Consider the following 27,905-nt stretch of genomic DNA (forward strand, 5'->3'; position numbering starts at 1 on the left):
CTCAAGGCTACCTGCATCCCTGGCTCATGGCCCCCTTCCAACAGGCAATCACATCACTCTGATTTCTTCTTCCACCATCACTTCTTTAACTCTCCTACCATCTTCTTTCCTTTATAACAGGGGTGTCCAATCTATTGGCTTCCCTGGGCCACATTGGAAGAAGAAGAATTGTCTTGGGCCACACATAAAATACAGTAACACTAATGATAGCTAATGAGCTAAAAAGAAATTGCAAAAACAATCTCATAATGTTTTAAGAAAGTTTATGAATTTGTGTTGGGCCACATTCAAAGCTGTCCTGGGCCACATGCAGCTGGTGGGCCACGAGTTAGACAAGCTTGCCTTATAAGAACTCTTGTAATTAAACTGGATTCACCTGGGTAATCCATGATAATCTCCCCGTCTCAAAATCCTTATATTAATCACATCTGCAAAGATCCTTTTGCTTTTCGAACATGTAAAATAGCACATTCATAATTATAGGAATTCAGACATGCATATCTTTGGGAGGGAGCATTATTTGCCTACCACAGAGTGTTCTCTAGATCCCAGACATTCATATACACCCCTCATGGAATGAAAATATATTCATCTTGTCCCAACATCCCCCAAAGTCCCAAACAATTATATTATCAATTCAAAGTGAAAAATCTCATATAAAGCTCATCAGCTCAGAATTCCCAAATCACATCATCCAAATAATCTACATCAAGTGTGGGTGAGAGTCTGGGTGTAATCCATTCAGTGGCAAAATTGCTCTCCTTCTGTGGATCTATGAAACTAGGAAAAAATGACCTGCTCCCCAAAACCAATAGTGGGACAGGCATAGGATACCAATTATAGACATTATTCTAATGGGGGCAAAAAGAAAGTAAAAAAAAATGAGGTGCCAGTCCCAAGACATTTTGACTCCAACTGGGCAAACAAAATTAGGTTTTAAGGACTGGAAATAATCCTGTGGTTTGGCTCAGGCTTCTGGGCTAGAAGCTCTGCCATCTGGGCTCATTGCTTCACCTTCAGAGTTTTCCTTCGTTTTTCATGAATCGTTGCATGTGGTTACAGCTGAGTGGTTTGTCAGTTTATTTCCTACTTGCAGAATCTGGGGAGTTCAACAGCCCTCCTTCCTGTCATATTCTCCTCCCTGTCATATCCTCCTCATACCTTTTAGTCCAAATTGGCAGTACTTCTGAAGGTATAAAATTATTGGGTACCGGGAGGCTGAGGCAGGAGAATCGCTTAAACCTGGGATGAGGAGGTTGCAGTGAGCTGAGATCACACCATGGCACTCCAGCCTGCATGACAAGAGCAAGGCTTCATCTCAAAAAAAAAATTTGGGGGGTACCTTGTGACCCTCCTGGGTATGTCATAGTAATTCATTCCACTAAACAAGAGGCTGCTCCACAGATTTTTTTTTTTTTTTTTTTTTTTTTAGACAGTCTCGTTCTGTCACCCACCCAGGCTGGAGTGCATGGCACAATCTCGGCTCACTGCAACCTCTGCCTCCCAGGTTCAAACGATTCATGTCCCTCAGTCCTCTGAGTAGCTGGGATTACAGGCATGAGCCACCATGCCTGGCTAATTTTTGTATTTTAGTAGAGACAGGGTTGCACCATGTTGGCCAGGCTGGTCTGAAACGCCTGACCTCAGGTGATCCGCCTGCATCAGCCTCCCAAAGTGCTGGGATTACAGGTGTGAGCCACCGCGCCCGGCCTAGGATCCACTGCCTTTTAGAAGAGCAAGACCACCAGCTAGTGTCTAGATGTTCACCTCATCATCCTTTTAATATGTTGCCTCTGTAATGTGGACCATTAAAATCTTTTATCTGGCTGGCTGCCTTATAGGAATATCCCCTCAATTATTTTACTCATTTACTTCTTTTCTTTTATCCTCAACTCCATGTGCCTCCTCTCTACCTTGCTGATCTAAGTAGCAATAATATTTTACTTCTAGTCCTTTTCCTTTTCATTTCAACCTGTTTACTTTGAACAAGAATAAATATCCTTTCAGGGACATGTTCTCATTCCTTTTCACCAGGTCTGTGAGATAGTGATGATCCTCTGTTTATGTTTATTTGCAGAAATAGATATTTTATTTTATGTGTAGACTAGTCATTATCTTGTCCTATCCATCTTTTCCATGTTTTCCTTCGTTTGTTTCATTTCCTTTTTCTTTGTTTCATTTCCTAGGATTACAGGCATGAGCCACCGCGCCCAGCCTCCACACATCTTTACGAGATAGTTTCATCTTGATTGGTGGCTTCTGCCATTATGGGTGAAGGAATCCATGAGACATACACCTAATTGCAGGACAGTTCTCAGAGTGGCCTTGGGCTGACGCTGTTTTCCTCTCTGCTTGTTACTCGTAGTTATCAAGATTAACTGCAGAATGTGCTGGAAATGTAACACTCTGAGATAGAGAGGCACTGGGTGGAATAGCCCAGGCTTTGTTACAGTCTCCACTAGAAACAGGATGTCCTTCAACACTTAGCTTAGTACGTCATGTTTCTCCAGGGTATAAAACCCAAGGTGGTCTGCACTTCGTGGTCCTTTATCTGCAATGCAAGTGGGGCATGTACAGTTGAGACTCCATTCATCCCGGGCAGCTTTCTGAACCTTGGAGGACCAGCTTACAATGAATTTTAGGTTTTGGTTGCTGCCCACGTGTAAGTAATAAATCCACTTCATGGAATTTGTTGCGTTATGTGGGTGTTCTTTCTTAGCAGACTCAGGCAAGTTGGTAACCAGTGCACACCAAACCTGCTTCATGCTAATCTCTTCAGTGAGCTTTCTGTGTGACTGAATACTCTGGCCGTTTAATCCTTCAGAGGCAATAGCAAAAGGCTGTCCAGCCATACAACTGGCTTTCTCTACAAGACAACAGGATACACTGCTTTCCTGACGCTGAATTCCCCAATTTTAAAATATTGTATCATCCTAATAGGCTGAGAATTTCCAAAACCATAAAGTCCTCGTTTTCTGCCTCATAGTTATTTTCTCAATTTATCTTTCCTCTCACATTTTACTATAGATAGTAAGAACACTTGAACATCTATATTTCTACAAAAAGCCTGTGTATGATGATTTATAGTCTCTAAGACAATACAGATTTTCTCTATCATGTTCCTTCCTTCTGAGTCATCACTAGCAGAGTTGTTAGAATCTCCAGTTCTACTCACAGTCTGTTCAAAGCAATTTAGGCTTTCTCTCTCATGCTGTTGAATATCTCTTGAATATTCTTCTAGCCAATATGTATAATCCAATTGTGATTCCAGATATTGATTGGTTGGAGCAGTAGTACATGTGAGTATTAGAAATCTTTGCTTCTTCAGTGCCTCTGATGTCATTTATTAAAGTTGCAAATAAATAAACAGTATGGGAAAGTGTTTCCAAATAAGGAGTTAATAATTGGCGCAAATGTTTCATTAAATTGGGCATCTGATCAGAAATAATAACCCAATCATGTGTTTCCTTGTTTGCAGACCTTCAGCCAAGCTCTACGGATGAAATGAAAAATGGGAATTCTATTTCAAAGCTTCAGAGACATCCATGATGAGGGAATTATTAAAAGAAACTCTAGACTCCTAATCCTATGAAAAAACAGAAAGGATCCACATATTCCTTGAATTGTTTATAGATTTTGCTCTGCTTGTATTTGTTAAAGAGTAAAAGGTCTGTAGCTTTCAGTAGTTTCTCTCTCTCTCTCTCTTTTTTTTTTTTTTCTCAGACTGGGTCTCACTTTATTGGCCAGGCTGGAATGCAGTGGTGTGATAATGGCTCACTGCAGCTTCAGCCTCCAGGGCTCACACAATCCTCCTGCCTCAGCTTCCCACGTAGCTGGGACCACAGGAGCATGACACCATGCCCAGCTAATGTTTTATTTTTATTTTTAGTAGAGATGAAGTCTCACTATGTTGCCCAGGCTGGTTTTAACTCCTGGGCTCAAGTGATCCTCCTGCCTCAGCCTCCCAAAGTGCTGGGATTACAAATGTGAGCCACTATACCCAGCCAGTAGTTTCTCAAAGTTTATTGGAAATGTCATCATTAATTTTTCATCTACATTTTAATTTAAATCAATTTAATTTAGTTACAATTTTTGAAATTAAGAAATAATTGTCTTAAAAATGAATATACTACAACTATTTAATCAGATATCCAGTTTAGGCAGATACGAAGGCAGTGAAGAATATGAAAACTAATGTAAAAGATATTAAAATGGTTTTAAGCAGGGACTCAAAAAGATATTTGTATACCAGTGTTCATAGCAGCATTGTTCACAATAGTCAAAAAGTGGAAAAAATTAAATGTCCATCAATGGATTAATGGATAAACAAAATGTGATGTATCCATAAAATTGAATATCCAGCCATAAATAAGTTCTAACACATGCTAAATATGAATGAACCTTGAAGATATTATGCTAAATAAAGCAAGCCAGACACAAAAGGACAAATATTGTATCATTTCACTTATACGCTGTACCCAGAATAGTGAATTAACAGAGAAATAAAATAGAATATGGTTATCAGGGGCTGAAGGTGGAGGGCAATGGGGCGTTGTTGGAGGCCGAAAGAGTGAGGGTCGTGATAGCACTGGAGACTATATGAGTAAACGGCAAACTTTTTCTCATAAATGCAGAATGTTGGCAAACTGACAAACTGCGTCTGCCACCCAGAAGGCGTGCTGAGGGCAGTCACGCCCCAAGTGCAGTGCTTCTTGTGATTAGGCAAATCTGAAGCCTGTTAGTAATAATATGAACCTGTGATCAATCAAGCAGCTGACCAATTGTTACCTCCTCCTCCCTGCTCATTCTACCCAATAAATAAGAAGGGTTGTGGAAGCTCAGCAGCTGCCTTTGCTCACTAGAAACGGGGAACCCTTTTCTTCTTCCCCTGGCCCCCTTCTTTATAACAGTTTCTTTTGTCTTAGGTTTTCATTTCTGTGTTTGTCCTCCTTCATTCAGTCTCGTAATGACGGTCTCAAATAGTAAGAGTAATGTCTCTCATAATGACAGTAACAAGTAGTAATTGTGGCAGTCTACCACAAGTGGTGCCTGAACAGGGATAAATAGGGACATTCAGGGACAAACAGAGACCTGAAGAGACCTGCAGGGACCTGAAGAGGCCTGCAGGGACAAACAGAGATAAGCAGGGATAAACAGAAATAAATAGAGATAGAAACAAATAGAAATAGGTAGGGAAAGACAGGGACTTGCAGGAACTAACAGGGACCACAGGGACAAATAGGGATAGATAAAGACTAGCAGAGACTAGCAGAAACTTGCAGGCACTGATAGGGACACATAGCGTCCTACAGGGACTTGAGTGAGGAAGGTCTGGGAGCAGAAAAAACTAAAGCCCAGAAAAAATTAAAACCAACCAGATGAACGAGAAACCCCGTTACAAGTCTGCTGGCAGCAACATAAGGTCAGTGTTCTAAAAAATGTACTGTTTAGTGCCCTAGAGGTCCAAAGAACGAGAAGTTTTTGAATCAAAATAACATGGGGAAGAATTTGGTTATTTCTTTTCTCTTTTTTTTTTTTTTTTTTGGAGTTTGGTACATATCATCTTTTTGTTATTTCAGGGTTTGAGAGAATTTTCTGCCCCACCTATAGCACCTATTGAGGGTGGTGAACAGGAGAATTGGCTTGTACCGTCTTCTGCGGCTACAGAAAGGCTAACTTTAGCTTTGGCTTTCGTGGATTGTAAACATTTGCTGGCACCTGTGAGATGTGCAGAGGACTTGGGAGGTTTTCTCAGAGCTTGTCAAGATGTGGGAACTGAGCACAAGGATACGCCTCAGATTTGCTTTCTCTGTGTCTTCTGTTAATCAGAAAGAGCCTGTTTCTTGTTATCAGTGGAAAGGTTTACCCCGCAGCAATTAACCAAAAGAGGCAGAAGCTGAATTGTAGCTTGTGGAGCAGATGCTTCAGCAACAGCATGCCTCCTGGCTACAGCTACAAAAACCTTTGCTTTTGTTTTGGTAGATTTACTAAGGTGGGGACCAGGGTATGTTTGTGTTTTCACAGAAAATGAACAAACTGTGTGGGTGCTCTCAAGGTGTGTGCGACCACGGAACAGGAGACTGGAGGGACTCATGGATTCCAATCACAGGCCTGGTTCCCCCAGTACAAGCCATGAGCCAGTTGAATCTGAATGTGAAGATAGAACGAGGACCAACTGGAGTCACACTCACATGAACCCCCATGACATGCAGACAGATCAAGAAAACCACACAGGAAGCTGAGAAACTGTTAGAGCATCAGGGTCAGGAAAAGACCCCTGACTCCATGTTTGTGGCCATGCTGGCCGTGGTTTCCTGTGCATCTGTAAGATCAGCTGGACCACCAACCAGCAATTGAGGGCTGCACAGCCAGTAATTACCTTTCTCAAATTAATTCAAAAACAAAAAGGGAGAAATGTTGGAGGCCAAAAGAGTGAGGGTTGTGATCAACTCAGTATACCACTGGAGGCTATATGAGTAAACAGCAGACTGTTTCTCATAAATGCAGAATGTTGGCAAACTGACAAACTGCGTCTGCCACCCAGAAGGAATGCTGAGGGCAGCCACGCCCCAAGTGCAATATTTCTCATGATTAGGCAAATCTGAAGCCTGTTAGTAATAATATGAACCTGTGATCAATCAAGCAGCTGACCAAACGTTACCTCCTCCTCCCTGCTCATTCTACCCAATAAAAAGGGTTGTGGAAGCTCAGCGGCTGCCTTTGCTCACTAGAAGCGGGGAGCTCTTTTCTTCTTCCCCTGGCCCCTTTACAACCGTTTCTTTTTTCATTTTTACATTCATCCTCCTTTGTTCAATCTCGTAATGATGGTCTCAAGTAGTAACAGTAATAACTGTCATAGTGATGGTTTCAAGAAGTAATAGTGGCTGTCAGCCACAGGGAGTCACTGTTTAATAAGTAGAGTTCCACTTCACGATGACGAAAAACTTCTGAAAATTTCAGAGATGGTCCTACAACAATGTGAATGTCCTTAAAGCCTCTAAACAGTACATTGGAAATGGGGCCAGGTGCGGTGGCTCACGCCTGTAATCCCAGCACATTGGAAGGCCAAGGCAGGCAGATCACCTGAGATTAGGAGTTCAAGACCAGCCTGGCGAACATGGCAAAACCCTGTCTCTACTAAAAATACAAAAAAATTAGCCAGGCATGGTGCCCCATGCCTAATAGCAGGCGCCTGTAGTCCCAGTTATTTGGGAGGCTAAGGTACCAGAATCGCTTGAACCTAGGTAACGGAGGTTGCAGTGAGCCAAGATCACACCATTGCACTCCAACCTGGGAGACAGAGGAAGACTCTGACTCAATTAAAAAACATGGCTAAAATGGTAGATTATGTTATATATATTTTACCACAATGAAATTTTAAATTTTTTATTATTATTATTATTATTATTATACTTTCAGTTTTAGGGTACATGTGCACATTGTGCAGGTTAGTTACATACGTACACATGTGCCATGCTGGTGCGCTGCACCCAGTAACTCGTCATCTAGCATTAGGTATATCTCCCAATGCTATCCCTCCCCCCTCCCCCCACCCCACAACAGTCCCCAGAGTGTGATGTTCCCCTTCCTGTGTCCATGTGATCTCATTGTTCAATTCCCACCTATGAGTGAGAATATGCGGTGTTTGGCTTTTTGTTCTTGCGATAGTTTACTGAGAATGATGATTTCCAATTTCATCCATGTCCCTACAAAGGACATGAACTCATCATTTTTTATGGCTGCATAGTATTCCATGGTGTATATGTGCCACATTTTCTTAATCCAGTCTATCATTGTTTGACATTTGGGTTGGTTCCAAGTCTTTGCTATTGTGAATAATGCCGCAATAAACATATGTGTGCATGTGTCTTTATAGCAGCATGATTTATAGTCCTTTGGGTATATACCCAGTAATGGGATGGCTGGGTCAAATGGTATTTCTAGTTCTAGATCCCTGAGGAATCGCCACACTGACTTCCACAATGGTTGAACTAGTTTACAGTCCCACCAACAGTGTAAAAGTGTTCCTATTTCTCCACATCCTCTCCAGCACCTGTTGTTTCCTGACTTTTTAATGATTGCCATTCTAACTGGTGTGAGATGGTATCTCATTGTGGTTTTGATTTGCATTTCTCTGATGGCCAGTGATGATGAGCATTTTTTCATGTGTTTTTTGGCTGCATAAATGTCTTCTTTTGAGAAGTGTCTGTTCATGTCCTTTGCCCACTTTTTGATGGGGTTGTTTGTTTTTTTCTTGTAAATTTGTTTGAGTTCATTGTAGATTCTGGATATTAGCCCTTTGTCAGATGAGTAGGTTGCAAAAATTTTCTCCCATGTTGTAGGTTGCCTGTTCACTCTGATGGTAGTTTCTTTTGCTGTGCAGAAGCTCTTTAGTTTAATTAGATCCCATTTGTCCATTTTGGCTTTTGTTGCCATTGCTTTTGGTGTTTTAGACATGAAGTCCTTGCCCATGCCTATGTCCTGAATGGTAATGCCTAGGTTTTCTTCTAGGGTTTTAATGGTTTTAGGTCTAACGTTTAAGTCTTTAATCCATCTTGAATTGATTTTTGTATAAGGTGTAAGGAAGGGATCCAGTTTCAGTTTTCTACATATGGCTAGCCAGTTTTCCCAGCACCATTTATTAAATAGGGAATCCTTTCCCCATTGCTTGTTTTTCTCAGGTTTGTCAAAGATCAGATAGTTGTAGATATGCGGCATTATTTCTGAGGGCTCTGTTCTGTTCCATTGATCTATATCTCTGTTTTGGTACCAGTACCATGCTGTTTTGGTTACTGTAGCCTTGTAGTATAGTTTGAAGTCAGGTAGTGTGATGCCTCCAGCTTTGTTCTTTTGGCTTAGGATTGACTTGGCAAAATTTAAATGAAAAAATGTAGATTAAAAAATGGTTTTGGCTGGATGCAGTGGTTCACACCTGTAATCCCAGCACTTTGGGAGGCCAAGGCGGGAGGATTACCTGAGGTCAGGAGTTCGAGACTAGCCTGGCCAACATGGTGAAACCCCATCTCTACTAAAAATACAAAAATTAGCCGAGCATGGTGGTACACACCTGTAATCTCAGCTACTCAGGAGGCTGAGGCAGGAGAATTGCTTGAGCCCAGGAGATGGAAGTTGCAGTGAGCCAAGATCATGCCACTGTACTCCAGCCTGGCCAACAGAGCAAGACTCTGTCTCAAAAAAAAAAGAATGGTTTTAGAAATCTGAACAATGACAAGGCCTGATATTACCTTCAAAGGTTAAAAATATCTCAGAATTTTCTTCCTCCAAGATGCTTGCTTTTGGATTTTTTTTCTTTTTTAAAATTATAGCTTCAGGGGGTGCATGTCCAGGTGTATTGCATGATGATGGAGTTTGGGCTTTTCCCCGAGCAACACTTTCATATTGAGCAATTTGGAGCATAAAGTCCTAAATCTACCCAACTCTGTTATCAAGCAAATCTGTTAAGTTCTCAGGGTTTCTGTTTCCTTGTGGATCAACAGAAGAGTTGATAAGATTTATGAGCTTCATTTTGGCTAAAATTCTTTGGACTCAATGACTCCATTAAGAACATCTGAAATCACTATGCACAAACTCATGGGCAGCCACTTATTTTTCAAGAATGCAAGACCATCTCAGCCATAGACTCCTAACTTAGCTGCATAAATAAGGGTCTCCCTGCAAAAGCTTACTTAAATTCCAATATCATAAAAAGAGGAAAAGTAATCTATAAAAAGAAAAGTGATTCTTACATGTAAGAGGTGTTAAATAAGGCTGAATATTTCTGTTCTATCTATATACAGAGAGTCTTTGAGGTGGAGTCTCACTCTGTTGCCCAGGCTCTAGTGCAGTGGTGCATTCCCAGCTCACTGCAACTTCTGCCTCCTGGCTCAAGCGATCCTCCACCCTCAGCCTCCCAAGTAGCTGAAACTACAAGCCACCATGTCAAGCTAATTTTGGTATTTTTTGTAGAGACAGAGTGTCCCTATGTTGCTCAGGCTGGTCTCAAACTCCTGGGTTCAAGTGATCCACCTGTCTCAGCCTCCTAAAGTGCTGGGATTACAGGTGTGAGCCACCTTGCCCCACCATGTTTAATATATTTTTTAAGCCATCTTATAAAGTAGTATTTGTTAAAATAATCCATAATAATGAGTGGATGGTTGCTTGGGATGGAGTAGAAGTCAAGTAAGGGGGAAAAAAAATATGGGAGTATGGAATGTCAGGTCCCGGTAATTAGAGACTAAGAAGTTTTTTGGCACTTTACATACACACACACAAGCTTTTCATCCTTCCAATTGAATTAGATTTTTAAAAACCATTTTGCTAAGCCTTTCTATGCAAACAGCATTTTGCTCTTTGCTTGGAGTAGGAGAAATCAAGAAAAGTGAGAAAAGATACCTGGCATAAAAGGACCTCTTTTGTGGTTAAGCATGGTGACATTATGACCGTGATCTTGAAGAATCTGAGAAACCCGGTCCATCAGTAGATAATGGCTTCCACCTAGGAACAATGCACAACTTCAGTTCTGGAATGATGAGAACACAGTGTCTGAAGTCGGTAGTGATCAATCCAGGAGAGGAAAGGTGAGGAAACAGAAGTGGATAGTGATTGGAGGAAGATGAGTTTTGCCAGTCTCCTCATGTCCCTCTGGGTAAAACCCAGCCCATTCACCCAGAGCATGGCGGCCCAAATTTTTACCTGTGGCTCTGGTCCGTGAGAGATTGCCTCTTGTGAATCACGGTATCCGTGTCAGTGTAATGAGCTACTATGTGCTTAGCCACGGGAGTTCCTCATCCTGAGGTACATGTATATTTTAACTAAGGCCTTATGGAGACACAGAGTCCAAAAGAAATCACGGCATTGGTGGAAATACAGGTGTGGTGTTGTACATATGAGTGTGAATAGTTCCTAAAAAACAATGAGAGCTGTTTCTGGGATCCTGCTCTTCGGACATTTCTGCTGCTGTAGGAGATAGAAACCTTAAGAGATTGGTCCAAGAAATCATCACTGGAACAGAAGGAATGAGGGGCCACTACTTAGAATCCAAATCCTTAAGATTCTAATGTATTTTGAAAGGATGTACTTAATTTAGGCCAAACAATGATCAAGTTCTAATTAAGACATTTGAGGACAACTGTGGGGCGCTTGGGGTGGGCCTGCTGGATCCTGGTTGCACGAGAGACTAGGGAATCACTGATTCCAGAAACATCCATCCTAAGGAAAGAAAGCTTGATCCTCAAAAGAGGTACAAGTTCCACGAAATCAATGTCTTCTCAGTACATGTTCTAATACACAACCTTTGCTTGAATCTAAGGTTCTCAGCAGCAGAGAAAGGAAGATCAGAAGAGAAGGTAATGTAATAGTAAATACCAAAAGCCTGGGGGGTGGGGGTGGAAGGGAGTAGAGAAGTAGTGCGCAGCTCTCTGAATGACTCAGTTTACTTATACCCAGGCTTGAATAGTCTGGAGCAACAAGGGATGTATAAAGTACAAATCTGCAACAGGTCTTGCTCACATTTTAATCCATGTAAGAACAGGGAGCTGGGAAGAAGGGGTCCCCACAGAAACAGCTGTTAGCGGTGGATCTTGGGGAGTCAGGTGGCTTTCTGGGGCAAAAATCAGCATTCCAGCACCTCAGAAATGACATCAACTCCTTCTTGGAGCCTGAGGAAGGAGGGCTGTGTACTTTCAAGAAGTTAAGAAGCTCTGTTGCTTCACTGCTACTAACACTCAGAAAGAGGGGGAAAAAGTCTTCAAATGGACTTGCACTGTTTCTTCAACAGTGATTTTTGAAAATCCCCAGTGAAAAGGGCTTCAGAGTGGAAGTTGTGGTGAGCATGGTCTTGCAGTAAGAAAACCCTGAGTTAATTCCTCATGGGACATCAGGGAGGCCACAAGTGCTCTTAAGGAAGGCATCTCACTCTCCATCCTTCAATTGCCCTCTCAGGAAATGAAAATGGGCACTAAATTAGATGATCTGTGGTTCTTCCCAGCCCTACGAGCCCTAATTCTCCATGATCTAAAAGGAATCCATTAGAACCCACTATGGGTTGAAATAAAGTCTTGGGGAAGCTCGATCCTGAGGTGATCCCTTTATGTTCATATATGTTTCTCTTTTATCTTCTATTCCCTTTGGGGTAAAAGTAAAAGAAGTGAAACTGAGACCCAAAATGCAGAATTAACAGTCCCATGAATCCCTCAAAAACGGTCAGCGGCACAGGTAAAAGGAAGGATACTCCAAAAGATGCGAATGACCTGGATCTTCTCCTCAGCCCTGGGCAGTTCTCCAGGTTTCCCCTGGTGGAAAACACTCCACTGGCATTGCAGCCATGAAATACCTGCCTGCGCCACCCTGGCTCCGGATGCAGCTTCACAACATTTGCAGTGCTGCCCTCAGGAGGGCCTTTCCCTGGTCTCCAAGAGCCTGAAAACGCTCACCACTGTTTCTACTGGAAGCTACTGTGCACCCACACACACGCACCCTCCGGAGCTTAAGGTGAGCCTCTGAAACTCCCACTGCGCTCTGGAGAAGGCAGCCCAGGAACTCAGGCTCTGAGATGAGTCTCAAATTTCTGGCCCCAGCCCTGAGGGATGGGGGCGCGTCCTGAACAGGAAGAAGACAGTAAAGGAGAATCTCTTTTCTCCAAAACTTTCTTCCCCACCTCAGCAATAGAGGCCCCTCTCTGCCCCACAGCTGAATGGGCTTCTCCCTCCTCCAGCCGGGTCCGCAAGCCCAGCCTGGAAAATCACGTGGATGACTCTGATCAAGCGCTGTTCTCTGGAGCCCTGGCAGTGCGAGTATCCGGGACGCGCCTGTCTGGGAAGTCTCCGGCCAAGCACTCACCTACTGTAGATATTGTCAGGATTTTGGCAGCCTCTGAGAGCAGGACCCCAGGGAGAAGGAAGCCCACTAGAAGAGGCATTCGCTGCCCAGCCATTCTCACTTCTACGGAAGCCGCGGATCTCAGCCTGGGCTGCGCGCCCTGCGCCCGGCTAAGGGACCCTGTGCACCTCAGTGCGCCAAAGGCACTGGCTGTGGGTAGAGGTAGGAGTGAGGATCCTGCCAGTCTTCTCTTCTGTCCATCCCCTCTTGCCCTCTGCCCCTCCTCCCTCGTGCTCCATTGGATAATCTATCCTCGCTCTACCAAACTACCAGCAGTCAGTAGGAGGGGTCGGTGAGCCCATCCTTAACCCTGCTCTGCCCTTGTGATCACAGCCCTCCTGCCTGGAAAATCCTTACTGTGAGTGAGGAATGGCAGGGACCTCAGGAAATCGCGCTGATGAAAGCTCTATCTCCATGGGACCCACCTCTCTTTTGCAAAGTCTGTGTGAATTTACCTACTCTAGTTCCCTTCTAACTGCCTCTATTACCTCATACTGTCAGCCCTGCGATCTATTTCCTGAGAGACTTGCTTAAAATCTTGAGCTGATGTTCCAAACCCAAGACCTCCCTGGAAGGGAATCCCCAAGGGAAATCAATCTACCATCCCTGGAATCTATCTCTTAGTGTCTCTTTAGAAGGTAACATTCCTGAAAAGAGGCTAGAGTCCTACCTCTGGAAGTCCAGGTCTGTCCCTGGAGGAGTGAAATTCAAAAGCTGAGACTATCATTCTGAATGAGTATCCTGAAATAGGACTGGTGAATCTTTCCATAATTTCCAAGAGCACATGCTGACGACAGCTTCTAATTCTGCCTCCGTGCAATGTCAGCCCCAGTGAGGGCAGGGATCACCAGGTCCGGTAGTCCCCTTTACTCTCTATCCTCAAACTAAGACTTCCTTTAGGAAAGGCTTTCAGTGCAACTCTAAATAAGCAGAGAAATCCTTGGTTGCAGTGGGTCCTTGAATTCTGCGTGTTCTATTCCTGCCTTCTTCAGTCTACATGGGTTATTTTTTCTCATTGGAATTTAAAGCATTACATTCTTATGCATTTGTGCATCCCTCACCTAGCCATGCCTATTGTGGAGAAAGAGGAGAGAGAGAGAGAGAGAGAGAGAGAGAGAGAGAGAGAGAGAGAAGTGCGGGAAGGGCGAGGTTTACCAGACATCACAAGGCTCCAGTTCGTCTTATTCTTGTACTTTTCATAATGCATCAGCAAAATAAAGGATTTGTTATCAAACTCCAAGATTTTTATTTATTCAACAATTATATTGATAGATTTTTTTTTTTTTTGAGACAGAGTCTCGCTCCGTCACCCAGGCTAGAGTGCAGTGGTGCAATCTCAGCTTACTGCAACCTCTGCCTCCCAAGTTTAAGCAATTCTCCTGTCTCAGCCTCCCGAGTAGCTGGGATTACAGGTGCCTGCCACCACACCCGGCTGATTTTTGTATTTTTTAGTAGAGACAAGGTTTCACCATGTTGGCCAGGCTGGTCTTGAACTCCTGACTTCACATGATCCACCCGCCTTAGCCTCCCAAAATGCTGTGATTACAGGCATGAGCCACCACGCCTGGCTGATAGCTATTTATTATGCCAGGCATTGTTCTGCCAGGCAAACTGATACTAAACACACTAAGAAATAAAATATATAGTACATTAATGGCAAATGTTACTAAGAAAAATCAAATGGAAAGAGATATGAAGAGTCAGGTATCAGATTTGTTAATGTTTTACATAGCATGATTCCAATGGACTCTAAAATATTATAGGAGTATCAGAGATATATGAACCCAAATTTTGAAAATATTAAGTAGTTATTGTTGCTTTGGAGAAGAGTTCTATGTAATTGTGGTTATAAACATCTTATAAAGAAATTCTGGCTGGGTGCAGTGGTTCATGCCTGTAACCCCAGCACTTTGGTAGGTGAGGTGGGGGGAACACGAAGTCAGGAGTTCAAGGCCATCCTGGCCAATATAGTGAAGCCCCGTCTCTACTAAAAATGCAAAAATTAGCCAGGCATGGTGGCATGTGCCTGTGGTCCCAGCTACCTGGGAGGCCGAGGTGGGAGAATCGCTTGAACCCAGGAAGTGGAGGTTGCAGTGAGCCGAGATCGCAGCACTGCACTCCAGCTTAGGAAACATAGTGAGACTTCGTCAAAAAAGAAGGGAGGAAGGGAGGGAGGGAGGGAAGGAAGGAAGGAAGGAAGGAAGGAAGGAAGGAAGGAAGGAAGGAAGGAAGGAAGGAAGGAAATTGGCTCTTAAGGTACATTCTGAAACATTTACAGATTCTGTCTTATGATTTCTCAGATTTGCTTCAAAATAATAGGTTGTGGGGGTAAACAAGGTTAAATGTGGGTGGCAGGATAAGAAAAGATAATTGCCAGGAGTTAGTAATCACTGGAGCTAAATCCTGGGCATAAAGAAGCTCTACTTTTGTGAATGTTTGAAATTTTTCATTAAGATGTTTTTATAGCTCTTCCACTATAATTCTATTTTTCCTTGGTGTTATAGCAATTTTTCCTCTATACACATAAGGCTACTCATTAAATGCATATATATGGACAATTATAGTTTCAGGTATTATACCTTCCAAGGAAACAGTTAGTCCTCGTTTTATAATGAGGACCTATTTTGTCTCTGGTAACACTTTTCACCCAAAGTCTATTTTGTTTGCCATTACTACCAACCACTCAGATTTTATCTTCCATTGTGGAAAAAGATCTATCTTTTCCTATCCTTTCATGTTCAACCCTCCTGTATCCTCATATTTTAGGTGTGTCTCTTGAAACAGCAATCAGCTTGAAATTTTTATTCAAGTCTGTCAATCTTGTATTTCAGTCCGAATGCATGTGTTTAAATCTACCAGGTTGCTATTTCTCCCACTTATTCTGTTACATTTCCTCTACTTTTTGGCTTTCTTTGAAGACTTTAGTATTTTAGACCACTAATTCCCTTCATATAACTTGGAGCGGGGGTGGTGCTCCATCTCACTGGACTCAGACAAACTGATAACCCATTCACAGTGAACCTGCTTGCTATGTACAATATTTCCAGACTCATTAGGTCTCCATAAAGGCTTGCAGCAGGAGTTGAGGAGATAGCTTTGCTACAATCTGGTGTCTTCTTTTCTACTTACGGGAAGCTATGGGTTCTGTGGGTGTTATGTGATCTTCTTGTTTATGTTTATCTTACATGCAGCATTTAATTACATGCAGATTGTGGAGGCCCCAGAAAGGGAAACTCCCTATGATGTACTCTCTTTACTCCATCCCGATACCAACCTATGCATTTTCTAAACCTTAATGCCAGTCAAAAGCAAAGAGTGTCATAGGTGTCACAAAGGAACAGTACACATGAATACCCAGATTAATTCTAGCACCTATTAGTAAAGCCTAAAGTCTCCATTCTCCTGTACCTGTGGAGACATTTTGATGTGGATACATACCTCCTACTCATTAGTACAAAATCCTTTGCACAGAGAACTTCAGAACCATACAGACTGAAAAAAGAGTCCATTTGCAAATCTTCTACAGAACCCAAATAAAGTGGGTTTCACCCTCCTTATACGACTTAAGGTTTAGTGCCAACTGGTTTGTAGCAATGGTCCCTCAAGGGATAACACACAGTCCTGTCTGTGCTGTCCTTGGAACCACAGCTACAATTGCATTCCACCTTCTCATCTACATGGATCTGGGGCTCCATGATTGAAATCATCTGCTCTGGCTGCCTACCTTGTGGTCCCCATCACACTTAGAAAGTCATTGAAGGCTGGGCGCAGTGGCTCACACCTGTAATCCCAACACTTTGGGAGGCCGAGGTGGGCAGATCACCTGAGTTCAGGAGTTCAAGACCAGCGTGGCCAACATGATGAAACCCCATCTCTACTAAAAATACAAAAAAAATTAGCCAGGTGTGGTGGTAGATGCCTGTAATCCCAGCTACTCAGGAGGCTGAGGCAGGAGAATCACTTGAACCTGGGAGGTGGAGGTTACAGTGAGCTGAGATCGTGCCACTTTCACTCTAGCCTGGGCAACAGAGTGAGACTCCATCTCAATTTAAAAAAAAAAGGAAAGTCATTAAAGCAAACTCAGTGCTTCCTCAGATCCAGCCAGAGACTGTAACAAGGAAACAGAAGTGTTTCTTTATCAGCATGCCCATGATAGCTTGCTGCTTAAGTGCATGAATATAGGTCAAGACTAAATAGCAAAATATTCTGGTTCAACAGGTCAAGCATTCTGGAGGATTTTTGGCCACTTTTCTCTTTCTTCAGACCCTACAGGTTAGCTAACCCTCCACCCACTTCCCGCTGCCTTCACCCTGGCCAGCTGCCAGTGCAGACTTGCCCCATTCCCGGATAGCCTTGAGTAGCCAGATGACAGAATTCTGGGCAATTAGGACAGAAATCTCTTGGCCAATCATTTAGTGAGGTTGTGGAAAGATAATGCTGTAAACTTTTATTTTTCAGGAAATCTGGAAACCTACAGTCTCCATGCCTGCTCAGCAAAGAAGGAGCTCACTGTGGGCACCAGAAACAGGGACCCAATGTGGAGACCTGTGAGCCTGTGTCCGGCCCTGAACTCTCAAGCACAGGGCAGGCTTCCTGAGCATTGAAGAGAATATGCGGGAGAACAAAACAGAAACTGAAAGAACATGCAAGGTGTCTTTCTCAGATGTTATTCCATGATAGATGGTAGGGGCAGGAGTGAGTGAAAGAGGCTGAGAAGATCTGGACAGGGAGTCTGGAATGGTCAGGCTGTGATTCAAGAGGGACATGAGAAGGAAGGAGGATTTTAAGGCTGGAAATCTAAGGGTCAGTGGTCCAAGTCACTCAGAGACAGAATCACAGCACAGCCCTCGCTGATGGCAAATAAAGGAGGACAAGAGGACTGGAAAGAATTCTGCTAACAGGCAGGAGCTAGTAAGGATGAATTTGTAGCAAAATTAGCAAGCAGAGATGATATAGAGAACAGGGTTGCCAGAACTGGTGGGGAGCCCCCAAGAAATGGTGACACTGCCCAACAAACGCACCCCGCCAAGGCTGTACATGGTCTCACATCTCCTCCACCTTTCTGGCCCCAGGCAGCCACCCAGCTGCCATGCCATGCCCAGCAGCTTTCCACAAAGCTACATAGTGCCCAGAGTGAGCCCCAGGAGGAACACAAAGACATAGAGCAGGTTCTGCTCATTCCAGGGCTGCAGGAAGCCATAAGGCTTGAGGTGTGCTGCCCCCTGTCCCCACCCCATCTGGAAGATGTAGTTGATTCAGCCCACCGGCCACTGGTGGGCTCAGGGTTTGGGAGCACCTGATGATGCTGGTGGCCAGGGCTGCAGACTTGTACCTGTTTGCAGAAACAGAAGGGTGGAAGCAGCATTCAATGACAGCTATCAGCAGCTTAGGCTTGACACAGAAGGCTGGTTTTCAGACAGTTGTAGCCTGGCCCTGAAATTTACTAGCTGGGTGCCTACAAACTGTTCAATTTTCTAAAGATTCCTATGTTCATGAAATTGAACTTAATGCTGAAAAGTAAGGATGTGCATGAGTCAGTCCCTGCCTTCATGGAGCTTATGATCTACTAGACCAAGAGATACCTATACAGTTGTTATGTGTGCTCTTGCTAAGGAAGCACTGCTGTTTGTAGTTCTCTCAGTGGATAGAGCTAGGACATGTATACAAGCAGATGTGCATATAGATATTCCATACATAAATCTCTATGTCTCTATCTCCATGTCTTTACTATTGTGAATAGTGCTAAAATGAACGTGCAAGAACTAGTGTCTTTTTGGTAGAATTATTCATTTTATTTTGGGTATATAACTAGTAATGGGATGGCTGGGTTGAACAGTAGTTCTATTTTTAGTTCTTCGAGAAATCTCTTTCTCGAAGAGAAACTGTTTTCCACAGAAGCTGAAGTAATTTACATTCCCATCAACAGTATATAAGCGTTCCCATTTCTCCACAGCCTTGCCAACATCTACTATTTTAGAGCTTTTAATAATAGCCATTCTGACTGGTATGAAATGGTATTTCATTGTAGTTTTGATTCACATTTCCCTGATGATTAGTGATGTTGAGCATTTTGTCATGTTTGCTGGCTGCTTGCATGTCTTCTTATGAGAAGGGTCTGTTCATGTCCTTTCCCACTTTTTAATTGGGTTGTTTTGATCTCGTTGAGTTCCTTATAGCTTCTGAATATTAGTCCTTTGTCAAAGGCATAGTTAGCAAATATTTTCTCCCAATCCATAGGTTGTCTGTTTACTCTGTTGATAGTTTCTTTAGCTGTGCAGAAACTCTTTGGTTTAATTAGGTCCCACTTGTCAATTTTTGTTATTGTTACCATTGCTTTTGAGGACTTAGTCATAAATTTTTTGCTTTGTTCATTAGAAAAATTGTTTTCTTTATTTTTGTCTGACTGGGTTGATTCAAAGGATCCATCTTTGAGCTCTTAAATTAGTTCCTCTGTTCAGAATAGTCTGTTGTTAAGGCTTCCAAATATGTTTTGAAATTCCTGTAGTGGTTTTCTCTATTCCAGAAGTTCAGTTTCGTTCTTTCTTCTAGCTATGATGTCTTTCATATATTGGGTCAGTTTTCTGGCTTCCATGGATTGAATTTCAACCTTCTTTTGGATCTTGTTGAACTTCCCTATCCAGATTCTGAATTCTGTGTCTATCTTTTCAGACATTTCAATCTGGTTAGGATTCATTGCTAGGGAGCTAGTGCAATTCTTTGGAGATAATGAAACATTCTGACTTTTTGAATTGCCAGAGTTCTTGCACTGGTTCCTTATCATCTGAGGGACCTGGGATTTCATTTTCTTTTTGAATTTGGATGGGTCTTTTTGTTTTCCTATTCTTTTTTCCCTTGAGGGTTTGACTGCAGTTAATGTTGTGTTTAATTGGTTGGCTTCTTTGCTGGGTGTTCTCAGAGGGCTGAGGCTCTGAATGGGTTCCTAGGTTGTAGATGGTTTCCTGCCGTGGGTTTCAGAGGCATTGCATTGTTTGGTGGTGTAAGCCAAGCTGCAATCCAGTAGATGGCATTTAATGTAAGGCCCACAGATAGGCTCTTCCTCAGCCAGGTGCCCCTTTTGTTTTACAGTACGTATGCAACAGTGCCCTGGAAAAGAGAGGCAGGGGCGAGAATTGATATCTTTTCTGAGTCTGCTCCCAGGCCTTGGTGACATATCCTTCAACTACAGGCATTGCACCCACATTTCCTTTGCGTCAAGGGGGACTTTGGAATTCCCTCATACCTTATACCTTAGGGCCAGTCCCAGCTGAGGGTTAAATCACCAGGAGACCCACAACACCCCGATGATATACCAATCCCCTGTGCTTGTAAGAGTCAGAGTGGGCTGTGGAATGTGTCTGGCTGGTGATGCAGTGGGTCAAGTGTGTGGAGTCTAGGTCCCTAGGCAGGACAAACTGCTTTCCACAGGGACTGAAGTAATTTACATCCCCACCAACAGTGTATAAGCTTCCCATTTCTCCATAGCCTGATCAACATCTGTTATTTTTAGACTTTTTAGTAATAGCCATTCTGACTGGTATAAGATAGTATCTCATTGTAGTTTTCGTTTGCATTTCTCTGATAATTAATGATGAGCAATTTTTCATATGTTTGTTGACTGTTTGTATGTTTTCTTTTGAGAAGGTCTGTTCATGTCATTTGCCTAATTTTTAATGAGGTTATTTGTCTTTTTCTTGTTGATTTGTTTAAATTCCTTGTAGATTGTGAACATTAGCCCTTGGTCAGATGAATCATTTACAAATATTTTCTTCCATTCTGTAGGTTGTTTGTTTACTCTGTTGATAGTTTTTTGTTGTTGTTGTTTTGTTTTGGGTTTTTTTTGCTGTGCAGAAGCGCTTTAGTTTAATTAGGTCTCATTTGTCAATTTCTGTTTTTATTGCACTTGATTTTGAGGACATGGTCATAAATTCTTTGCCTAGGCCAATGTCCAGAAGTTTTATCTAGGTTTTTATCTAGGATTTTTATAGTCATAGATCTTATATTGAGCATTTTATCCATCTTTAGTTAATTTTTATACATAGTAAGAAGTAGGTGTCCAGTTTCATTCTTCTGCATACAGCTAGCCAATTTTCCAGCATAATTTATTGAATAGGGTGTTCTTTCTCCATTGTTCATTTTTGTCCACTTGTCAAAGATCAGTTAGCTGTAGGTGTGTGGCTTTATTTCTAGATTCGCTGTTCTGTTTCATTTATCTATGTGTCTATTTTTGTACCAGCCCCATGCTGTTTTGGTTTCTATCGACTTTCAGGATAGTTTGAAGTTAGGTAATGTGATGCCTGGCTTTGTTGTTGTTTTGCTTATGATTGCTTTGGCTGTTTGGGTTCTTTTTTTGTTCCATATGAATTTTAGAACAGTTTTTTTCTAATGCTATGAGAAATGATGTTGGTAATTTGATAGGAATAGTTTTGAATCTCTAGACTGCTTTGGGAAGTATGGACATTTTAACAATATTGATTCTTCTAATCCATGACCATGGAATGTTTTTCCATTTGTTTTGTGTTGTCTACGATTTTTATTTTCAGCAGTGTTTTGTAGTTCTCCTTGCAGAGATCTTTCATCTCCTTGTTTAGATATATGCCTAGGTATTTTGTGGGGTTCTATTGGTGATTGTGAATAGAATTGCCTTTTTTTTTTTTTTTTGAGACGCAGGCTGGAGTGCAGTGGCACGATCTCAGCTCACTGCAAACTCCTCCTCCCAGGTTCAAGCAATTCTCGTGCGTCAGCCTCCTGAGTAGCTGGGATTACAGGCACCCACCACCATGCCCAGCTAATTTTTGTATTTTAGTAGAGACAGGGTTTCACCATGTTGGCCAGGCTGGTCTCGGTCTCCTGGCCTCAAGTGATCTGCCCCACTTGGCCTCCCAAATTGCTGGGATTACAGGCGTGAGCCACCATGCCCGGCCTAGGATTGCATTTTTTTTATTTTTAAATTTTAACTTTTGTGGGCACATAGTAGGTGTATATATCTATGGGATACATGAGGTATTTTGGTACAGGCATGCAATGCATAATATGCATAATAATCAGGATTGCATCTTTGATTTGGTTCTCAGCTTGAACACTGTTGATGTGTAAAAGTGTTAATGATTTTTGTACATTGATTTTTTGTCCTGAAACTTTACTGGTCATTTATCTAGTCTAGGAGCCTATTGGAATAAGCTTTAGGGTTTTCTAGGTATAGAATCACATCGTCATTGAAGAGAGATAATTTTACTTCCTTTTTTTAAATTTGGATGTCTTTTATTTTTTTTCCCCTTGCCTGATGGCTCGGGCTGGGACTTCCAGGGCTATGTTGAATAGAAATGGTAAGAGTGGATATCCTTTCCTTTTTCCAGTTCTTAAGGGGAGTGCTTCCAACTTATGTTTATTCCGTATGATGTTGGATGTGGGTTTATCATAGATGGTTCTCATGTATGCTTCTTTAATGCCTAGTTTGTTGAGTGTTTTTATCATGAAGTGTAGTTGGATTTATCAAAAGCTTTCTTGTATATATTGAAATAACCAAATGGTATTTGTTTTTAACTCTGTTTATGTGGTGAATCTCATTTGATTTGCACATCTTGAAGCATCATTGCTTCTCAGGAATAAATGCCACTTGATCATGGTGAATTATCTTTTTGATGTGCTGCTGGATTTGGTTTGCAGGTATTTTGTTTAGGATTTTTGCATCTATGTTCACCAGCGATATTGGCCTATAGTTTCCTTTTTTTGTTGTGTCCTTGAAAGATTTTGTATCAGGATGACACTGGTTTCTTAGAATGAGTTATGGAGGAATCCCTCCTCCTCTACGTTTTGGAATAATTTCAGTAAGATTGGCACCAGCTCTTCTTTGTATGTCTGTTAGAATTCAGCTATAAATCCATCTGCTCCAGGATGGAGCAGGATGTTTTGTTTTTTAACAAAAACAAAAACAACAAAAAAATGGTCTCACTCTGTCACCCAGGCTGCAGTGAAGTGGAGTGATCACAGCTTCTTGCAGCCTTGACTCCCTGGGCTCAAGAAATCTTCCCACCTCAGCCTCCCAAGTAGCTGGGACTACTGGCACACACCACCATACATGGCTAATTTTTTGTATTTTTTGTAGAGATGAGATTTCACATTGGTGCCCAGGCTGGTCTCAAATTCCAGGGTTCAAACATTCCACCCATCTCAGCCTCCCGAAGTGTTGGGATTACAGACATGAGCCACTGCACCTGGCCCAATTTTTTATAGTGGGTTAATTTTTATTACTTATACAACTCCAAAACTCATTATTGGTCTATTCATGGTTTCCATTTCTTCCTGGTTCAACTTTGGGAGGCTGGGTATTTCCAGGAATTTATGCATTTACTCTAAATTTTCTAGTTTGTGCCCATAGAGATGTTCATAGTAGTCTCTGAGGATCTTTTATATTTATGTGGAATCAGTTGTAATGTCACCTTTGCCATTTCTGATTGTAGTTATTTGTATCTTCTTTTTTCCCTGCATCTAGCTAGTGGTCTATCAATCTTGTTTATCCTTTCAAACAACTAACTTTTTATTTCATTGATCCTTTTTATGGCTTTGGGGGTCTCAATTTCATTTGTTTCTGCACTGATTTTAGTTATTTCTTTTCTTCTGCTAGCTTTGAGTTTAGTTCTTGTATGTTTGTTCTTGTTCTTTTGTTTGTTCTTGTTCTTGTTCTTTCAGGTGCAACATTAAATTGTTAATTTGAGATTTTTCTATCTTGATGTAGGCATTTAGCACTATAAACTTTCCTCTTACCACTGCTTTTGCTGTATTCCAGAGATTTTGGTATGTTGTACCTCTATTTTCATTCATTTCAAATAATTTTTTATTTCTCTCTTAATTTTATTATGTACCCTAAAGTCTTTCAGGAACAAGTTGTTTAGTTTCCATGTAATTGTGTGGTTTTCAGAGCTCCTCTTGGTATTGATTTCTAATTTTATTCCACTGCGGTGCATGATGATGCTTGGTGCGATCTCATTTTTTTAAATTTGTTAGGATTTGCTTTATGACTGAGCATGTGGTTAATCTTTGAGAAAGTTCTGTGCACAGATGAGAATAATATATATTCTGTGTTTGTTAGCTGGAGTATTCACCAGATGTCTATTAGTTCTGTTTGGTCAAGTATCAAATTTAAGTCCAGAATTTCTTTGTTAGTTTTCTGTCTCTGTGATCTGTCTAATGCTGTTATTATGTTATTATATGGCTGTTTATCTCCTTTCTTACTTCTGGAAGTAATTGTCTTATAAATCTGAGTGCTCCAATATTGAATGCCTATATATTTAGGATAGTTAAATCATCTTGTTGAATGGAAACATTTATCATTATATAATGCCCTTCTTTGTTCTCTTTTACTATTGTTGGTTTAAAGTCCGTTTTATCTGATACAAGAATTGCTACCCCTGCTTCTTTTCATTTTCCATTTCAGCGGTAGATCTTTCTCTATCCTTTTATTTTGAACACGTGAGATGGATGTCATGAAGGCAGCAGAGGGTTAAATCTGTTTTTTATCCATATTGCCATTCTATGTCATTTAAGGAGCGCATTTAGGCCATTTACACTCAAGGTTAATATTGATATGTGAGGTTTTGTTTCTGTTGTGGTATTATTAGCCAGTTGCTAGTTGTTAGCTAGTTGCTTTGTAGTTTCTATTATGTAGTTGCTTTATGTAGAGTCTATGGGCTTTACTTACACATGCTTTTGTTGTAGCAGGTATTGTTCCATGCTCAGAACTCCTTTTAGCCTGGATCTGCAGCTGTGGTTTGGGCAGCTGCAGTGGCACCCAGGAGGGCAGGGTTCCTGCCTGCTCCTGGACCTCAAGAGCACAGGGAGGCTTAGATCTGCCTGCTCCATGGGGCGTGCAACTCCTGCCTGCTTGGTGGGGCTGCGGCTCCTGCCTGCTCCTTGGTCGTGCAACCCCCGTCCACACCCCTCTACTGCAGCCTGCGTGATGGCAGCGGCAGGCCATCTGGAGCTGCCGCTGCCATCACTTCTGCTTAGTTTTTTCTATTGTTATGTCTTCCAGCTGTATTTTGAAATCTCTGTAGTGAATTTTTCTATTCCAGAAATTCTGTTTGGTTCTTCCTTAATATAACTATGTCAACTTACATATCCTGGATCATTTTTCTGGTTTCTTTGTATTAGATTTCAACTTGCTCTTGGATCTCATTGTGTTTCCTTGCAATTCATATTTTGAGTTACCTTTCATTTCAGACATTTCCATCTAGTTAGGATCCATTACTAGGTAGCTGGTGTGATCCTTTGGAAGTGTAAAACACTGTTGCTTTTTGTACTACTGGAGTTCCTGTGCTGATTCCTTCTCATCCAAAGATGCTGTAACTTCTTTTTTTGAATTTGCTATCATTTGGGTGAGGCTTTTTCATTTTTTAATTTTTTTCCCTTGGGGGTGTATGACTGTGGTGTATATTGTGTATGATCATTTGGCTTAGTTTCTAGGTGCTTTCAGGAGACAAGTATTCTGTACAGGTTCCTTGGTTGTGGATGGGTTCTAGGCGGTGGAACCTATCCACAAGCTATCTCAGATGCTGTTTGCTGTAGCAATGTATTTTTTGTTTAGTGGTGGAGTTCAGATGCAGCCTGGTAGATGGCGATAAAAATTAAGAGCTACCAGGTAGGCTGATGCCTAGTGTACGTGCCCTCCCTGATGGAGATGGCAGAAAGAGATCCTGTTGGAGTATGCTGAAGTCTCACGGGAAGGTGGAGCAGAAAGTGCATCAGCTCCTTGTCCTGAGCTGGCAGGAACACGATCTGCTTCCATATCATGCCCCGTCACAGGGCTCATGACCTGTTTACAAAGGCTTTGTTCTTTGGTTCCCGGCCACAGTGTAGCTATACACCACAGATTGACCTCTCTGATGGATACCACTAGTATGGGGGTCAGGGCAGAACTTCTTCCCCCAGTCCAGAGCAGGAAACTTTATGGCCTATCCTCAGTTGCCAGGGCACGGCTGCTCCATATAGGGAAGGGAAGTTGGACCCCACCCTTCATCCCATTCTATTGTTAATGAGAATCTGATTGTTACCAGCTCTTACCATCATAAATAAAGCTACAATGAACATTCTTATGCATGCCTTTTGTTGGAAATGTGCATTCATTTATCTTGGTATGAATCTAGGAGTGGAATTCCTTGATCGCAAGGTAGGGTAAGTTAAGCTTTCTTAGATATTACTAAAGAGTTCTTCTAAGGATTGTACCAGTTTCCACTACCACCAGCAATGTATGAGAGTTCAACTTGCCCCACAGCCTTCCCAAATCTGGAATTGTCAGTCTTTTTGGTGTTAGTTATTAATATCTCCTTGTTTTAATTTGCATTTTCCTGATTACCAATGATGTTGCATATTTTTGAAATATATTATTGGCAATTTGGGTAGTCTTGTTTATGAAATGCCTAAGCAAGTATTTTGTCATTTTTCAAATTATGTGGGATTTTTTTTTGTCTTATTTTTTGTAGGAATTTATATATATTCTCGATCAGAGTCCTTTGTTCAATATACATTGGGTGCTGTCTTCTCCCAATATATGACTGGTCCTTTACTTGCCTAACGGTATCTTTTGATTAATGGAATTTCCTATTCATAATTCTAAGGTATTTATTTTTTTATGTTTAGATTAGTGCTTTTCATACTGTACAATAAAAAATACCTTGCATATTCTGAGTTCAAAAATACATCACTTGTTTTTTTCCAGAATCTTTATTGATTTATCTATTATACTTCAGTCTATGATTCATTTCAAATTTTCTATGTACAGTGCTGGGCATTTTTTCCATGTGGGTATATAATTGCTTCAGCAACATTTATTGGGAAAAATTTTTTAACTTTTATTTCCACATTGTATTGGGGTTTTGGTCATAAATCAAAAGATCATTTTTTGTGGGGTTATTTCTGAATACTACTATTCTGTTTCATTGATCGACCTTGATAGCCTTATTCTAATATCATACTGCCTTAATCACAATAGCTTTAAAGTAAATCTTGAAATCTGGAATTCTAATTTTTCTGAAGTTCTCCTATTCCACATTGCAAACAACTTGTTAATTTTAATAAAGACATTTATAGTATAATTATATAGTAATTTTATAGTTTTCTCAAGATTTAATTGAATCTAGAGATCAATTTGGGTAAATTGATTTCTTCACAATGTTAATTCTTCCAATCCATCTCCAGTTAATTACATCCTCTTCAATTTTTTCCAAGGTTTTATAGTTTTCAGTATACAGATCATTTAATTTATTCAAAAGATTTTGTTTTATGATTATCATAAAATGTACTATGACAGTTTATGTCAATTTTCAATTGTTTATTTCTGGTATATAGAAATACGATTGATATTTGTAAACTGACCTTTTATCCTATGACAAGGTTGGGTTCATTTAGCAATAGCTGTAAAACCAGACCTGGTACTGAGAGTTTACTGAACCATTTGTGATTCCCTTGGATTTTCCATGCACCTAAATGCATAATCTGCAAAGAGTTTTATTCTTTCTTTTTTATTTTATTTTTTGGCCTAATTGCATTCCATGGACTTCCATATAATGTTGAAAGGAAATGGCAAGAGTGGACCTGCCTGTCATGTTCCTGACTTTAGGGAAAAGAAATAGAGTTATTTTTTCACCATTGAATGCTACGTCAGTTTAGAATTTGTAAATACTTTTTATTAGATGAGGAAGATTTCTTTATATCTAGTTATGAAATGGACAATTTTTGAATATAGATCAATAAATTAAAATGCATGTTATAATCCCTAAGGGAACCACTAGATACACGTACGCATACACATACAAATACACATGAACATACACACCCACCCACACACATGCACACACACACACACACACACACACACACAAACTAAAAAGTTAATAGGGGAAATAAAGCTGTGTAATAACAATATACCTCTAATTCACCCAAAGAAGACACAAGAATAGAAATTAAGTAGCAGGTGGCACAGCTCAGTGCCCAGGGAGTCCTTCTTAGCCCACAGTTTCTCCCAAAGGAGAAAATGA

The 27,905-nt window shown here is 41.3% G+C and overlaps 1 protein-coding gene and 1 pseudogene across 2 annotated transcripts in view; one reads left to right on the forward strand and one right to left on the reverse strand.

Moving 5' to 3' along the window:
• The window catches only part of UGT3A2 (UDP glycosyltransferase family 3 member A2), a 31,805-nt gene extending 18,774 nt beyond the window's left edge, over positions 1 to 13,031 (reverse strand). Inside the window, exons 1-2 of one of the 2 annotated variants that reach the window (XM_004058958.5) lie at positions 12,838 to 13,031; positions 10,393 to 10,494 (exon numbers count right to left, since the gene is read on the reverse strand). In XM_004058958.5, coding sequence (XP_004059006.4) covers positions 10,393 to 10,494; positions 12,838 to 12,931 — 196 coding nt within the window. In that variant the 5' untranslated portion in view covers positions 12,932 to 13,031. The remainder of the gene's footprint in view (positions 1 to 10,392; positions 10,495 to 12,837) is intronic. The other variant, XM_063700823.1, reaches the window with a different exon arrangement.
• On the forward strand, positions 6,028 to 6,383 carry LOC129528090 (periphilin-1-like; annotated as a pseudogene).
• Positions 13,032 to 27,905: the final 14,874 nt, after the last annotated feature.

Source organism: Gorilla gorilla, chromosome 19 (assembly GCF_029281585.2).
Source record: "Gorilla gorilla gorilla isolate KB3781 chromosome 19, NHGRI_mGorGor1-v2.1_pri, whole genome shotgun sequence".
NCBI lineage: Eukaryota > Metazoa > Chordata > Mammalia > Primates > Hominidae > Gorilla > Gorilla gorilla.